Consider the following 17,909-nt stretch of genomic DNA (forward strand, 5'->3'; position numbering starts at 1 on the left):
CTTATTTTTATTTTTATTTTTTTTATGGGCACCCCTACACTGACCAAGTAAACCTGAATTGTTCTGTACTGTTCTGTCGGTAACCCACCATGAATCCTCCTCCCTTCTCCTGATTTCTAACTGTGTTCACACTTTCCCTCATTTCCCTCCTCCAGAGGAAGAAGTGGAAAACTTTGACGTGTCCAGTCTCCAGGAAGAGGCTCTGAGGAACATTGAGGCTGACAGCTTCTGGTGCATGAGCAAACTGCTGGACGGCATCCAGGTAAGCGTACCGTCATTGTGCGTTGAAAAGATAAGGAGAGGAACTCTCTCGCACACTTTCATACTTTCACACCAATTTAGTGTACATGCTGAATCTCCAACTGTCTCCACCTACATGTTGCCTGAGGGGAAGATCTTCCAGTGTGGGCTATTGATACTCTGCTAGTAGGCGGGAGCTGCCGGGCTCTTCTTTCTCATTGGCACTCTTTCTCCTACCCCTAGAATTGATTTAGTACTCATTCTAGAATGCAGATTTTTTCAAACGGCTTGGGACTCTAAATCAGTTATTCCCAACAATTGTGCCACAGAAAATAATTCAGTTTCACTTAATTGGTCCAAAAGTTATTGATTGACTACAAAATAATTTAAACGTTCTTTAACTATATGGCAGAAGGTACAATGAACACACTAAAACATGCTGGGTTGTTTGTTTTCCTAACCTTCTCGCTGGGGAACTCTGGAGATTGGATTAGTTTTACCCAAGGTTGGATGGATTATTATTCTAAACTAGTTGTTTCTGTTTCTTGGTAGCTTAAACTCATCAGACCAGTATGGTTAGTTTTTACCCCTTGTATCAAAATCTTGACCCAACAATTCTGGGTCTGATCATCAACCCAATGTGTTGAGTATAAACAACCCAGCATTGGCTTGACTTTTTTTTTGATCCAGCGCTTTCATTCAATGTGAGTTACCAGCAGCTTTAAGTGTGCTGCCTTCGTTATTTCAGGTGATTGTTTCTGGTGGCGACCATGAGATTTTTAAATATGTGCCTTAGTGCAATAAATGTTTGGAAACAAAACATACTCACAAATTCTTCCAATAGTATGTTTATTCATTTATTTTTGTTAATATTCCCTGTCCAAATTACAACCTGTGATATATTTCTCTGGTCTTTTATCAAAGGTGATTGTGCGCATGTGAGCATTAATTCATTACACTCAATTTGTCGGCGATTCATTTTAGAAATTAATAGTCACTGTGCCTGTGTTGTTCCTGAGGGAGAAAAGCGCAGGAAGAGCAAGCTGAAGTTGCGAGCCCAGGAAGTAAGAGAGAAGAATGGTGTGTGTGTGTGTCCGTGTGTAGAGTTTTGTGTGCGCATGGACGCTGTCGTCTCCATGCTTGTGTTTATTTGTGACCTTGGCTCCAAACTAATTATGTACAATGCATCAGGGAAGCTGTGTTGCCCCCCCCCCCCCCACTCCCCTTTCTCTGCATCCTCCACCTTCCCTAATGCTTTTTAAACAATCCGTTGGAGGCTGAGTGCTTCAGCAGCGTAATTAGTTGGCGATCCTTTCTCTGACCTCGTCTCCAACCCGCTCACATTCTCTATTAAGCCACGCTGTCCTGAAGGTGGGCGTCTCAGGGGTAGAGAGGAAGGGAGTCTTGTCTGCGTAATTACATTTATTCATTGCTTTAAGCGCCTTGTACATCCGCAGAAACTTGTCACGCTGTTTTGTTTGAGGCTAATTGCATCACTATGCATAATAGAAAGATGTCTTTGAAAATGCTTCATATTTTTTTGGAAATTTTGCTGTATTGTTTTTCTCCCCAGCTCATCCATAAAACTACACTTTTGCATAATTTCATTGTGAAAAATTGCCAGTACATTTTTTTTTTTTCACTACTGCATGCAAACCCTTTACTTGCAAGGAATAATGACTGAGTCACTGTAACCGGCAAGTGTAATTGCCGATATTAACAGTTACTGCCGTTACTATTTGATAATCTATGCCCCCAAAACACTATATAATTTCAGACTCATCGTACATTATCCAAAAAGAAAATGCATGGCTGACCTGTTATATTTATTCTAGACACTTTTCAAGTGAACTAGTGTTTAGTCTTCAGTTAATTTATTCGGCTTTTGATTCATTTCAACTTGGACCTGCTGATTGGATTGTTCTATTTTTTGCCGGAATGAAAGTCATTTTGTTTTTGAAGTGGACTAAATCACGTCTACGGTGAGTGGCAGATTGAGTGGTAGACGTGTGCATCCTGCACTCGTCTGTCCTGGCCCAACACGGACGGCATAGTTAAACAGACAAACACGGCTGTGAGAGCGTGATCCCGGGCCTATCAACAAGATAAGCACGCTGTACTGCTCACCCCATTTCCACATCAAACTGGCAGCTGACAGTAGCAACATTGAGTTTCCGCAAACATGTTTGAACTACCTAATCCTCTCCACTCACATTCAAATACTCTGGTCTTTACGGTAAAGTCGTCTAATCCTAAGATGACTCTACCTCTGCCGGGTAGACCCTTGAAGAATCAAAGAATTAGAGTTAATTAGAGGATAAAATATTTGCAAAATGTGAATAGATCTTTTCCAGATTAGTCTATGCACCCATTTGATTGAGCTATTTTAAGTCGACCCTTCATGTTCCCTTCGTATTTTGAGCAGCTAATTACTCTTAGACTGTGCTAAATTGGACAGCCCTTGCAGACAACTTATCTAATTTAACATATTACAATGGTTCCACATCTCCAATCAATTAAAAGGCCACTGTCGTATCTGTCCGTCGATATGCCATTGATATCAATATTTCATGGTAATTTGCGAATTATGATCCATCATTAACATGCACGGTGGCTGCAATTCATAGGTGGCAGCTAAAAGTCTCTCACCATATCTCACCACCATTTCTTGGAGAGGGAAACAAAGTCAAAAAGTTCAAAAAGTCCATTATACAGTTAGTACGCCCCAGAGGGCGCTTTGTTTTGAAACCCAGCTCATGAACACCTGTTTTTTTTATGATAATTCTGCGGTTATGCCTTTTGGAGCAGTGGCTTTTAAATGTATTATTCAGGCCAAGTTTTTTTTGGACGGTCACACTGGGATATGAACTTATTACTGGTTGTATGGGCTAATAAAGGGCACAGTATGGAAATTGCTTCCTACTACGATTTGGATCTCAGACCATAATTTGGCATACTACTGTGCGTTAAAAAAAATGAAATGCCAGTTAACTAAGTGACCTGACAAATATGTAACATGCAATGTCCAATGATTAAAGGCTTGACAGTTCCCTTTCCTGCTGCTCCTTGTCTGAGCTGCATCCAAGCGCTCATTTGGAGCGCAGGCAAAACCATGTGTGCCCGCTCATTGTCAAGGCAACCATCTGTTTCTGTGGTACCAGCTATAGACGGGGTCTCTGTTGAGTAGGAACAGGGGTCCGCCGTCTTGACGTTGAGCAGACGGTAGCAAGACCGAAGCAGACTTTGTGTTCGGTCGGTCCTTGGCTCCCTCAGGAAACCTTATGACGCCTCGAGTGGTCACTCAATCCCCAACCTTAATAATGTGTTTGCATTGTTGGGGTCCTGGGCTTACTTTTTTCGGAATTTTGCTTTTCAGTTTTCAATTACGTTATGTAAGGGAAATCGGTCCAATTAATTATTAAATCAATAATTGTTAATCCATCCATCCATCCATTTTCTTGACCGCTTATTCCTCACAAGGGTCGCGGGGGCTGCTGGCGCCTATCTCAGCTGGCTCTGGGCAGTAGGCGGGGGACACCCTGGACTGGTTGCCAACCAATCGCAGGGCACACAGAGACGAACAACCATCCACACTCACACGCACACCTAGGGACAATTCGGAGCGCCCAATTAACCTGCCATGCATGTCTTTGGAATGTGGGAGGAGACCGGAGTACCCGGAGAAGACCCACGCAGGCACGGGGAGAACATGCAAACTCCACCCAGGAAGGTCCGAGCCTGGACTCGAACCGGAGACCTCAGAACTGGGAAGCGGACGTGCTAACCACTCGACTACCGTGCCGCCCTAATTGTTAATTATTAAATTAAATTAAATTAAATTATTAAATTAATAATCAATTGGCTCATTAATTGAAGGAGACTCAAACTTAATATTTAAATTAAGTTGAGCTTGCCTGCGGAGCACCACATCTCTTTTTGATAATTTTATCAGGATAACAGATGAGAACCTCGTTGAATCAGTCATTAAAATGAAGGTTGTGCCCTTACTACAATTTTGTGAGTTCTTTGTTCAGCTTAGAGGTCACTATAAATTGTTGAAACACACACACAGTAAACCAGGGGTTGAGTTTTGTGCACGTTTATTCTCTAACCTAGGTGGGATAATCTACTTAGAATTTAAAGAAGCAAAACTAACTACTATGATAGGAAATGAAACGAGAACTAAAATAATAAAAATAATCAAAGGGGAAGAAAAGAAGAAAAGAGAAACGGTCTTAACCAAGGTGATGGATTTCTTGAATCAACCAACATGGGACCCACAATCAACCTAGTTTGCACCAATTTGTACTAGGGCGAAGGTCTGCAAAGTTGCACTTACAGATGGGGTTGATCTGAGAAGCAGGACCCTGGATGGAGACTCGCCAAGCCCGTTTGAAGATAGAATGGAGAAGGTTCAGTTCAGGAGAGGGAGAGACAGGTCGTCCGGCTGGCCAACTGAGCGTCACGGGGTCAACCTGCTGGCTGGGGAGAGGCCCTCTTGGTGGAGGCCTCACGGTGCCTGGAAAAGCACCATCCGTTGAGCCTTTGCAGGGACTAAAAGCAGCGTGTTTCGCTGCGCCTGTCGCTACACGCGATGGCTTCTGTGCGTTGCCGTGTGCTGGAGGTTAAGCTAGCTGGGCTAGCTCTTTGTCTGGCAGCCGCGCCGATGGAGACCAGGAAAGAGCCAAGAGAGCCAAGGAGCAGCGAAGAAGCGGGAGCCAAAGAGCAGCGGAGAAGAGAGGGAGCAGCACGCAGGGAGCGTGCTTTTAAATTGGGAGGGCGGCGGCCTCCACACCAGGGGGGCCGGTGAGACCACAGTGGAAAGTTACCAGCTTAGAGAAGGTTTTGGTAGAGACTAATCAGATTGAATCTGGATCCCATGTTTGTTGAAATTCTAAGGTCAGAATTCAATCAATGCAACACGTACAATTGAATACCTCAAATGAAATGTTACCTAGCTTACACAGTTAAAACGTGCATACACATGAAAGTTTAGTGGAGAATCTGCCACTGCAATGGAACATTTTCATGACATTTCATGGAGTCAACATTTCACAAATGGCAAACATAACATTTCATAATTCATTGTTCTGTTGCAAAATAAGAAAGTCAAGTTTCTAAGAAGGCTTTTACTGTTCTGATTTGTGTGTGTGTGTGTGTGCGCGTGCGCGTGTCAATCAGAGCATTTGTGGCTGTTTGTGGGGGATATTCTTGTGTCTTCCCACCCCCCACAGTGGCATGTTCAGGCCACAGGAGCTCAATTCCTTTGGAACTGAGGTTGCAAAAAGTTACAACCGGCCGATAATCGTTACAGTTATTTATCAAAAGTTATTTCCTCCCAAATGAAGGCCTTGATTATTAGAAATTGATTACATCCTCAAATGGCAAGACAATTATGAGGGGCAGTACAGTGAGTCAGAATTCTGAGATTCTGGATTTGAATCCCAGATCAGGCCTTCCCATGTGTAGTTTACTTGAGCGGGTTGTTTTATGCATTAGTTTTATTGAAGACTCTAAATTGCCCATTGGTGTGAATCTGAGTGTACATTCACATTGCTGTAGTCTTGTAATATTGACCCTATGGCCCATTCTTTTTGTAGAAAGTCTGAAATTTGCCTACCTTAAAATCGCCGATACTGAACTTCGGGTGAGCTCGACAATGCAAGCCAATACTTAGCACTAAAAAAAACAAAAACAAAATGGCATTTATCAAAACAATCACTTTCAACAGGAACTCGATCCACAACCACGTATGAGATGAGTTCCATTGAAACAAGTGGAAAGTGATGTGTGCCTATTACAGATGTGAGCAAGCCAGTCTAGATCTACAAAATGTCTTTCATCAATTGCTCGCTGAAATCCTTCAATCCCTCTTGAATATTGTCTCCACGCTTGTTTTTATCTCAACCTGTTTTATATAATCTTCTTTTCTGTCACAGACACACACACACATGCGTCAAACGACCAGCAGATAACTGCACTGTCCTTCGCTTTTCAACACAACGCCGCAACATCTATTATCGTAAAGCCTTTATCTTTACCTGTCATCTGTCTCTTTCCCACTCACCAACACAAACGCGACGCCCGCTCGCCGCATTGTTGTGCCGCTGCTGTCCAACTCGCTGATAGACATCGGGAGCCACAATGGAAGGCAATCTGAGTCCAGTGTGGAGCCATTGTTGTCTCTAATAGAATGGACTTTAGAGGTGAAGAGGAGCTATTGATTCAGCTGAGAGCGAGTGGAGAGGCTTTTGACACCTGGCAGAACTTCATGCTTGTATACTCGATTCGTTTGATTGGTGTGTGGGCAGTTCTGTTTACATGATATGCCAAGATTTGGTGAAACGTGGAGAGTGTATAGGTTGGGAAATATCTGAGGTGAGTTTCGTCCTTTTGCCTTATTTGTTCAGAGGTGCATCATTATCAGAGTTGACTTGGAGAGAGAACGGGGCACAAAAGAGGTGAGAGTGAAACCAGGTTGATGTCAAGAGATGAGGAGAAAAGGTCAAAAAGAAATGAAGACCAAATGAGAGTAACAGGTTAAACGAGGACGGTTTGTCACAATGAAACGGTCTATCTCTCGAAGTCTAAACATCACACTGCACATGACTGATTTAATACTCTTCAGGAATAATGAAATGACTTTGTAGTACGTTTGTTTTTGACCGCTGATCTTACAAGACAACCACAACAACAACCAAAAAAACCATACTCAGAATTACAGTGGCTGCATGTGTAATTGGAAGAGATGTAACAAAAGTGGCAGGAGGTAATAAAGAGAAACGTGAGAATAGGATTTGTCTTTGGGAATTTGACTGAGATACCTGACTGAATTGCATAAAGGAGAGGGACGGAAAATAAAACACAAACGTGAGGAACTGTGCCAGAGAGATACTGTATCAAAAGCCAAAATGAGGAACTGGGAAATACTCTGCCGTGACTGAAAGCAGGAACACGAGAGGCAGGTGAGAGCAAGAGAAGGGTAGTTGATTAAAGCCAGCAGCCTCAATAATGCAAATGTAATTACTCTGCACCTCACCAAATTAACACTAGTGTTAGAAGAGGAGGGGACTTGGAAAATAGAGCTGAATTACAAAAGGCAAATGTGATTCAGATAAATAGATGGAGGAGGCTTTCATGAATTAGTAGGTTGAGTAAATAGCTCTCGGGAATTTATCCTCCTTATTCTGAAAAGCGCTCATCCAAATCATTTCAGGTCACAAGAACCAAAGAAGCACTTGTTGTTATGACGACACGAGTCACCTTTTGCTTGCCTCCCTGATGTGAGCCTGCAAAGGCGTCAGAGCTGTAACGGTAGCTGAAGGATTCATCTGCAGAGCATTTCACAATTTCCTTTTGCTTTTTAACGCGGTTAGGTCAGGTAGCTCGATTTTTGGTGACACTTTGGGAACATTAGTTTGAGGAATATTTAAGACGAACATGTTAAGTCATTCTGACCTGTCAAGAGCAATTAAGGTTGAATTGCAGATGCTTAATGTGGAACTCTGCAAGCTTTTTTTGGATGCTCAATGTATTATTAATTTAATTTGATTTGTTACCACCACACTATTTGTAGCCTTATGACTGATTCAGTTGATGATTATTAGCAGGGGAGAACAATTCCAATAGAGATGGAAAACCAAAAAAGTTGTAAATGAGAAGGGTTCCGCCCAGGCAGCCTCCAATTGACTCAGGGGGACGCGCACACATCTTCTTTCTGCTGATCCTGAAGGACAACTAGAGCTGTTTATTACTAAATCACCCCTCCCTCCCTCCCTCCCTTCCTTCCTTCCTTCCTTCCATCCTTCTCTCTTCTCTCCTTCTCATTTTCTCTTTCCATCACTCTCTGCTTGTTGGATGGTTTGCCACATCAGCTGTTCTCCGGCCATACTGAAATGACCCCTCAAGGAAACTTAATCCTTGTTGTGCGTGTGCGCGTGTGTTTGGAGTCGCCCACAGAATGCTTACAGGCCCTTCTCATATGCACATTCTGCAAGTTTGAGCAACCGTTGTTGCCCACTCTTGTGATCATTGTGTCATTATTACAGCCAGGTTTATTAGCCTTTTTGACAACACCGTCGCACAAGTGTAATTGACTGTTTTGCAAATGTACACATTTTCATCACATCTAAAGTGTTCAATTTTTGCCACCCGCCAGACAATCAGCTCTCAGCTTTGTCTTCAAGGCTACGTTACTGATTTGAATAGACTGCTCGAGTGGCGCGTGTGATGCGTAAAGCGAGTCCTGGCAAGCACTTCAAGCCTGTAATGGTTGCTGCTCTTTTCCCATGACAAAAGAACCGTCAGAGAAGGGGGGGGGGGGGGTTGGGAATGTGAAATTTCTGAACAATTTGTGTCAGGATCTGCAATTGGCTGCAGACGACCAGGGACACAATTTTGGCAATGATTTCCAGGAAATTACTAGGAACCATGACAAGTATTCCTAAAATGGCATTCTGTTTGATTGAATCAGCCCGAGTGTTGGCTGAATCTCCCTATATTTATTACCTCCGCCAATGAGCTTACACATGTAAATGGTTTTCGAGCATTGTGAAGACGCAGTCATATGATGGACACTTTGCTCTTTCTTCCCAGGACAACTACACCTTTGCACAGCCGGGCATCCAGAGGAAAGTCAAGGCCCTGGAGGAGCTGGTCAGCAGGATTGATGGTTAGTCTCATGCTTCAAGTATCTATTAGCACGAGTTCATTAACATGCAAATTGCCCGAAGGTGAATTTAGTTATGCAAATGGAAGGCACACTGACAGCGTGTGCTGGTGCGTCTGCTTTGTGTTAGTTAAATGGCTGGTAGTTGGGTTGAGATAGTATTTTGCAAAATAAAAAAAAAAAGAGCAACATGAAAAAAATCGATACTGTTTTGTAGCTCTAGTGTAAAATTGATGTCTTTGTAGGCATAATATTGATACGTTGAAAGTTGAGTCTATTTCTTGTGTTAACATTTGAGGTGGACTATAAAAGATATTGAAGATTTGACATAAGTATTTGTTTTTTTTTCACCCATTATGTCAGGCAGCTCGATTTTTGGGGACTCTTTGGAAACATTAGGTTGAGGAATAATTTATAATGAACACATTAAGGATACGTTCATAGTCTCATGCTTCAAGTGTCCCCGCAGGTTATAATCGCAAGTACGCAACCCAAACGGGGCCTCCCATGCATTGGATTTGAAACTTTCTAAAATCTGATCCCCCAACAAAATGAAGCAACTATGCTATGGCAAAAATACAGCACAACAACTGTATTTGTATTTTTCATTGAAGACATTGACGTCATTGAGACAATGATGTCATTGAGATCATTGGTAGTCACATCTATCTGATGGAAAACTGTGATTGTGAACATGGATATTAGCATTAGCTTAGATTTTACTAGTAAGAGTGTGAGTAAATGAGAAGATAATTGTTTCAGTCGAGTGGTACTTTGATTTGAATGTTTTGTGGTGTGCCGTAAGTTTTCCAATATAAAAGATGGTGCAAAAACGGTTGGGAACGGCTGATTGCTTTAGCTGTCCTAAATCACAGAGGTAAAGACCCTGATATTTTCTCTGATAAAGGTAAACACACGTCAAACAGGACTCATTGGAGCGTGCTTTTGTATAATGGCCATGCTATTGGATAACCTTGCAATGTCCCACGATGCCGTCACCATCTTTGTCACGAAGGGCGAGGAGAGGACTTAACTGTATGGGTGTGTGCGTGTGTGTGTGTCCAGGGCATGGTTTTGCTATGTGAATGCATTTGAGAAGCTGTGTGACAGTGTTAATGAAAACAGATTGTTTGCATTTGGACCGTGAATGTGGGTTTAAAAAGAATTAAATTAAGACAAAGCAGAACAATGTCCTTGCGACACTTGAGCGCACAGCACCAGCAAAAGGCTGGAAAAATATGACTCGGCATGTTTCACTGTGTCTTACTCCATAAGTGCCCTGTCATCACAGCCGGGGCACGGACATTTTCTACCTCACTGGTTTGACATTACCACTCCTAATGAGATCACTGATAGCCTTTATCTAGTGTTACACGGTCGCTTTTCGCTTTGCTGTCGACAGAGTATCTGCGTTTTGGGTCGTCTCAATGCCTTGTCATCGTTTCTAAATTGATTTTGCAGCACCTGTCAGGTGGGAGTTTGGCTTGTGACGCGCAGATTGTCAACCCTATCGCACATTAATGTTGGTAGGGCTGAACAATTAATCGTTTTCAAATCGACATTGTAATTTAGTAGAATACTGCTTGTGTTTGTTCAAACAATATGCGGGACGAGGACTTTGAAAAATATTGGCATATTAGATTTGAAGAAAAAAAAAAACAGGTGAAGATCATTATCTATGAAAACAATGTAAATATAAGACCATGCTTGAGGAGACTGAGCCATAAAATATGTTAATTTCATCAGCATATAGAGCACATACATTTTGTAGTAAAATGATGTTGCCGATGCAGGAAAAGATGATCAAACACAGACACAGCAGTTTATTCTGTTGCGTTGATTGCTCTCGATTAAAAACGACAGGATATTTTTGTCACTGCCCGCCCCTCGTAATTATTCCACTTGTAACGACTCGCGCAAACTCCTGTTTGCCTTGTTCGACGCCATCACAGGCACCCTACTTCCTCCAAAGACAAGCTACTTTGTCGGCGTGCTTAAAATGCCTCTCTGATCTCTTTATCTCTCCCTTATCTTCTGTCTGTGTATTTGTCGCGAGCAAGTGCATTAGCACGAGTTCATTAACATGCAAATTGCCCGAAGGTGAATTTAGTTATGCAAATGGAAGGCACACTGACAGCGTGTGCTGGTGCGTCTGCTTTGTGTTAGTTAAATGGCTGGTAGTTGGGTTGAGATAGTATTTTGCAAAATAAAAAAAAAAGAGCAACATGAAAAAAATCGATACTGTTTTGTAGCTCTAGTGTAAAATTGATGTCTTTGTAGGCATAATATTGATACGTTGAAAGTTGAGTCTATTTCTTGTGTTAACATTTGAGGTGGACTATAAAAGATATTGAAGATTTGACATAAGTATTTGTTTTTTTTTCACCCATTATGTCAGGCAGCTCGATTTTTGGGGACTCTTTGGAAACATTAGGTTGAGGAATAATTTATAATGAACACATTAAGGATACGTTCATACTGCAGGCAAATGCAATGCGACCCAAATCAGATTTTTTTTGCCCGAATGCGACCTGTATCTTTTTTATGTCTGTTTGAACGGCTCAATTCTGATTTTTTTTTTTTTTTTTTTTTTTTCATATCTGGCCTGGGTCGCTTTCATATGTGGTCCTAGATCAGATATGTTTCCCAATATTTGCAATGCGACTGCAGCATGTCCAATAGAGAGAGACGCAGAGACGTACGTGAATCAGCAAAGTTCGAGTAACAGTGTTACTTTATATTTGACTTTAATTTAATCCCACTTGAAGCATGAAGCATAAAGTTGACATTTTTGGTGATATTAGTAATTGAGCCACTCAGATGGCTCATTTATTATGCGTGGCAATGACGTGACGTCATTGTTAAAAGCCTCCGTGAAATTAGGCGTTCGAAAAGTCTCGCCTCATTTTCACATATTATTTCTAGCTCCTCCCACATCACTCTGTAGATATGAGATGGTAAAAATGAGCCCCTGACGACGGACCTCTAAAAGTCCATGGCCCTGACACGCTGGACACGCATATGTATTTAATTCTGTAAACACAGCGTTGTGTTTGACCTATCTTCTTTGGGTAACTTTGAGGTCACATATGGTTCACACAGCAGACAGACAATTCATATGTAATATAAACGCTTACTCCAAAATAACTGTATGTCACCAAAAAATCTGAATTGAACAGCATTAAGACCTGCAGTGTGAACCTAGCCTAAGTCATTCTGACCCGTAAAGAACAATTACGGCTTAATTGCAGAATGCTCAATAACAGACACATGAGGACCTCCACAATCATTTTTGACACAGTCAATTGTGTTAACAGTTAACACTAAAATATTTGCAGTGCGTGCAAATACTCACACCCATCTCCCGCAGTCACCAATTTGCATTACTGTTCCAGCAATAATTAACTCATTTACTGCCATTAACGGCCTGGAAGTGAACGAGTTAAAAGCCGTTTTTAGAAGACGATAAAGATGTTAAAGTATTTTATGTTTCTAACACCAACTAAACTGTTAGCAAAAGTGCTTAGTAACGACTCATTTAATGAATTTAAGCAATACTGCAAAAGGCAGACATGAGTGTCCATTAACTGTACGGTAACTTAAATTGGTTTCTTGTTGGCGATACATTTTGATTTTGGCTTGATGACGCCAGAAGAAGTCTGTGAAAGAAAGAGTAGGAAGCAAATAAAGGTCAGACGAGAGGAAGGAGTGTGTAGCTGCAATTATGCTGTGCACCAAGGAGAGTCGAGCCGAAATGTCCTCATCAGCACTACGGCGGGAAATACTCACTCGTCACTGTACGACCTCTGACCGACCGTCCCGCGTTCACCCGCTCCTTACCAGCCATGAGCCGGCGTCACGGCCTCCGTCCTCAACTTCAGCCCCGCGCTAGGAATCAAGACAAGACTCATCAGTCAATCAGCATCCACGAGCCATGTCACCCTCCACCTTGCTCGGCCCGCGGTAACCAGCCAACCCAGCATGCCGAGTTCTGTGCCAGCTGGACTGCAGCCCAGAGTTAAAAAGCCACAAGTTTTAGTGTGTGTGTGCACGCGTGTTAATTTTAGCTCCTCACCTACTGTGATAATTCCTCATGACAAACCACAATGTAACTACCTGCGCTTCTTCCTGCGCGTGTTTGCTCAAGTCCCTAATACTAGACGGAGTGAGTTCATTAGCGTAATTTAACTTTGTCCAAAAGTTGTTCCCATCTGTTTGGCAGCCGGCCGAGCTCTGTCACCCTTTGCCGTTAATGGGGCAGCCATGTTGTGTGCTCTCACAACAGCATGTAATAATTATGTCACCGTTTTTTATTTCTGTGAAATATATCAACCGCTGAATAGTGCTATTTTTCATCTTTTGTTACATAAAGCCATAGATAAACAACATTTATCAGCAATATAGGAAAGAAAGCAGAGCTTTTAAATATATTCATTTGGTCCATCTTTTCATCTCACTTGGGATTGTATACAGTCCTGCCATGGAGTTAATTTTTTTTTTTAAAATATGCATTTGCGCCTATTAACTCATTCGCTCGCAGCCATTTTGGATTTTGACTGATTTTGCAAGGCCCACATAATTTTATGTTCTATTGGTATAAAAATATGGAAACTACCAAAAGAAAGATTTGAGTATCTTCTTTCATCAGGAAAAAAAAAGCGATATTTCTATCTGTTTCCATTTTGCAGCAATTAGAATTACAATATAGCTAAATTTCATCATTTGCAAACCTGTTGAAAACACTGGGGAGAAGAGCTTGTAGCAACATGGCCCTGGCTGATCTCTAATACTCTGCTGCCACCTGCTGGCCGTTTTTTGTAATAACTACCATTGCTTGAAGTGACCTCTGCAGGTCAGAAGCTCCATCAAAGCCTTCTGTATGCTCCTAGCATAAAAAAACAAACATATAAATATGTTTTTGGTATAAATAAACCATGGCAATATTTAAAATAGAACATGTTTATACGTTTTTTGGAAGCAAATGACTTAAAATACTAGAATAATGGAACTGTAACGGTACAAACTGACTATGTATGGGTTGCTGTTCGATGCAGGTTAGTTCGCTGGATTGCGCTAAAATATTGTTAGCAAAAAATAATAATAATGTAGGTGGAGAAAGTCAGCTATGTTTTTGATCATACTTTTTGCCGTAGTATTTCATGAATACTCGCCCAGCAGCCATGAAGTAGCCTATGAATGGCTTTAACATTTTTTGTCACTTTAAGTTCAATAGTGAACCTCCACTATTTGGGGGTGAAATAGACCAGTCCTTCCCATATAGAGCAAACATTTGCAAAGAATTGAAATGGTGGCAAGTACTCAAAATTGAGAGGATCAGTAAGCATCGACAGCCTTCAGCTAACATGTACACACGATTGAACTCATGTTACTAATACATCTGCATTCAGTAGTAAAATTATTCATCACAAACCACCTTCACATGAGGCCCGTCATCAGTATTGCAACGTATCACGTTAGCACAAACTGACATGACATCTTTTTTCTTTCAGGTCAAGTCAGAAGTGAGAATGTTTTCTTGCTATAAGCTGTGTGTACCATTTCTAAACCTCCATCATACTTTGAGCCAGTGCAACACAATTGGTCACCGCGAGACAGGCTGCGCTGATTCAGCAAGATTAAATCGCCATGAATACAAAGCGGCATTTTGCTCCGTATCGACACTGAGGCCGGAATGCGATAATACCTGTTGTGTGTGCGCGTTTGTGGTAAGCTTCTAATGACACTCGTGGTGTCCACTTGAAGGGGATTTATTGTGGGAATTGAGCTTCCGTCTTCTTTTTGCATGAATACCTCATCATTTCAACAGATTTTCAGAAAAATCCAGTCTCTGGTCAATTATGTCAAGATGTGCAGATGATTAAAGGTGCCTATTCGGTTCAAATGAATGGAAGGATAACAAACTATCCGATTTGCTGTGTGTGCACAGGCCAAAGTCGTTTCCAATATAAAAAATATTGCTTTGGTGCCTTCTTGATGCGAAAGAACTATGTTAACGTTAGAGGAGGCACTTCAACAACCATTCATACATAACTTAATGTCTGTTTTTACAAAGACATTTCACAGACAGTAGATCCCCCCCCCCCCCCCCCCCAAACTCAATAAATTGTCATTTACATGCATTTGTTTACATGTCACACATTCAGTCATGCTGCTTTGTTCCCTCACTTGTCTTTCAACTTGCTTGTCAACTGACACACATGCACACCCCGACGGTGTGAACCGTGTGTTGGAGTAGAGAGTTAAAATACTTGAAGTCATGTTTTCCAATGACTGTAGTTGTACAATTACAAAAAGTTGACGGAAGTTACATGACAACGAACCTCAAAGTGGCAAGGACTACAAAAATATTTTTTTGCACTGTTTATTTGGACTGTGTTCGATAACAGCTGAGTTATACAACAACACGGGCTTGACTACAAAAGGTGGCTCATTCCACTCTGCCTTTTATTAAAGTCACCGTCACACAATCAGAGAAGATAAGCCAGACAGGCCCGTAAACAAAATGTCTCCACAAAAAGCAACGTGTGTACCCTTGAGATCAAAAAAAAAAAAAAAAAAGTCTTGATATTGTTATTTCTTCATTTGCAGAGTCGGTGCATCATCACATGCAGCATTACGAGGTGGAATACTTGCAGTTTGCCTTTCGCTGGATGAACAACCTTTTGATGCGGGAGCTGCCACTACGATGCACTATTAGACTGTGGGACACCTACCAGGTAATCACACATTTACTGCAGTGGCGTCACTTCTGTTGACAGAGGGCAAGCTCTTAATCAAGTTCCAAACATGCCTCTCCGTGTTTGTGACGCTGCCCTTTCCACATTTCAACCCTTTATTTACTGATTTACTTCACAGCAGTGCCTACAGTTTTTCAATTGGTTGTTCACCTCCTTTTAACGTCGCCGGTTAGACCTAATGTTTGTTATTGAATCATCGCCCCCTACTTGCATGGATAGGTTTTGAGCTCCAATGAGAATTTATGGCAGATTTTCCGGTCACCAGAGAGGTAGAGAGTACAAATGCCATTTATTGGTTTATTCAGAGCCAATAACGGTTGGTGGGAAGCTATAATAGACAAAAATGTCTATTCTAATTAATATATTGACACTGACTTTTATGTTTCATTTCTTGAAATAATGGATGGAATTAATACCCAGTTAAGTTTGTTAGTATAAGAAAATGTATTAAAATGCCAATACTGAAGATGTTATTAAAAGGTTTAATTTTACATGTTTAAGTGAGTTAAAACGACAAATGTTGAGTCAAAAATATGTAGAATTGCCTTGGCAGTAATTCCATCAGTACGCGCATTTGACTCGCACAAACCTCAATTATTATTTTCTTCATAAAATGAATATAAGTTTAATGGCGTATTCCAAAGCTTATAACCATAATGTAATACTGGGTAATCACGGTTTTGTGGTTGATGGATCGAGTGCACGTGCAAAGAAGAGAAATGGATAGTACAGTTATTGCAGACTGCTCTGAAGCACTTAAAGACTATAACTGGAAACTTTGCTATACTGGAAGGACAAAAAAAATACTGCCCTCTGAAAGTTGGAAAATAAATGAAATGACGGTTGAGTGAGTTGCCCAGCTACACATTGTACTTGTAATCCACCCCCTAAATATTTGATTGTACAATGCTGTTTGGATGGCAGCCCCATCGCACACGTAGGTACAGTTCACAAACACACACACTACACCTGTTTTTTGGCAGCCTCTGTCACCTGGGGTCCTACTCCAGTTGGGGAATGAGGCCATTTTCGCTCATGAAACTTTCAGCACTACAACGGCTCTAAACTGCTCTTGTCTGTTCTGCTCTTATCTATCTCTGCATCTGTTTGGTAACACAGCAAACCAGGGCTGGCCAACCTTTTATAAATGCTTTACAATATACTGATTCAGGTGCGGCCCTTGAAAACAGCTCGGTGAGAAAAGAAAATGTAAAGAAATCTCACAATCACCCCAACTGCAAGGTGGGACTGCTTAACAATAATTAAAAAAAAAAAAAAAAAGAGAGAGAGAGAATAGAGAGAGAATAGAGAATTGCAAGTCAAACTGGTCACAAGGCCAAACAATAGAAACATAGAAAATTGTGTACAATTTAACCTTGAATGCTATGTGTGAACTTTTAACAGAAAAAAAGTTTAAATATGTACCAAATTGAACTAACTGCCAGGTGGGAGCGTTTAACACAAGAAAAAAATACATAGGAAACAAATGTTATCATTAAAGTTTTAACAATAGAAAATTGCCATAAAGACAAACTTTAGTGGGGAACTTTGAACAATAGAAACATAAAACGTGAGAAACGGAAATATTGGAAAGAGAAAAGAACACATAGTAGATTTTTTTTTTGCCGCTAACCAAACGTGTGTGTGCTGTAAATAAATGCATATTTACTGCTTGTTTGAGCTTATCCACAGCGCTCAAGATTGAATTCCGTAACCCCCCCCTTCTATGTGTGTATTTACAAAAGTAGTGGCACTATCAAAAGTTAGCAATACTTTTAATATTATTAAGAGCTGTTTTGGGTTTGTTTCATTGGTTTAAGGCCGTTTTCTCACCAAATTGTGAAGTGGGAACTTTAATTACAGAAAACCTTTTTAAAACCTGTGAAATTGAACTTCAAGGTGGGAACTTTTAACAGAAAATCACGTCGAGAGAGAGGAAAAAAATGTAGGAAACAAAAACGCTAAGGATGAACTCTTAGTAATAACAAATGTTAAAGAAAATGTGTGTGAAACCTGACTGCTTGTTGGGAACTTTTAACAATAGAAAATGTGAAATAATTAAAACAAAAAATGTGACTACTAATGGACCTGCTAGGTGAGGACATTTAGCAGTTGAATTTAATGAAATTGCAGCCAAAACCAATATACTTGGTGGGAATGCGGCTTGTTGGTTCATAAACAAAAGTGAAAATTGTACAAACCTGAGTTGTTTTAATTGCAAGTCTTGAAAGACACATTTGACC

At 41.0% G+C, this 17,909-nt stretch overlaps 1 protein-coding gene across 2 annotated transcripts in view; it reads left to right on the forward strand.

Annotated features, from left to right (window-relative positions):
- tbc1d22a (TBC1 domain family, member 22a) overlaps positions 1 to 17,909 on the forward strand; it is an 81,580-nt gene that overhangs the window by 41,989 nt on the left and 21,682 nt on the right. For both annotated transcript variants that reach the window (XM_077500985.1, XM_077500984.1), the window contains exons 10-12: positions 156 to 262; positions 8,836 to 8,911; positions 15,518 to 15,645. In XM_077500985.1, coding sequence (XP_077357111.1) covers positions 156 to 262; positions 8,836 to 8,911; positions 15,518 to 15,645 — 311 coding nt within the window. The remainder of the gene's footprint in view (positions 1 to 155; positions 263 to 8,835; positions 8,912 to 15,517; positions 15,646 to 17,909) is intronic.

Source organism: Festucalex cinctus, chromosome 16, assembly GCF_051991245.1.
Source record: "Festucalex cinctus isolate MCC-2025b chromosome 16, RoL_Fcin_1.0, whole genome shotgun sequence".
NCBI lineage: Eukaryota > Metazoa > Chordata > Actinopteri > Syngnathiformes > Syngnathidae > Festucalex > Festucalex cinctus.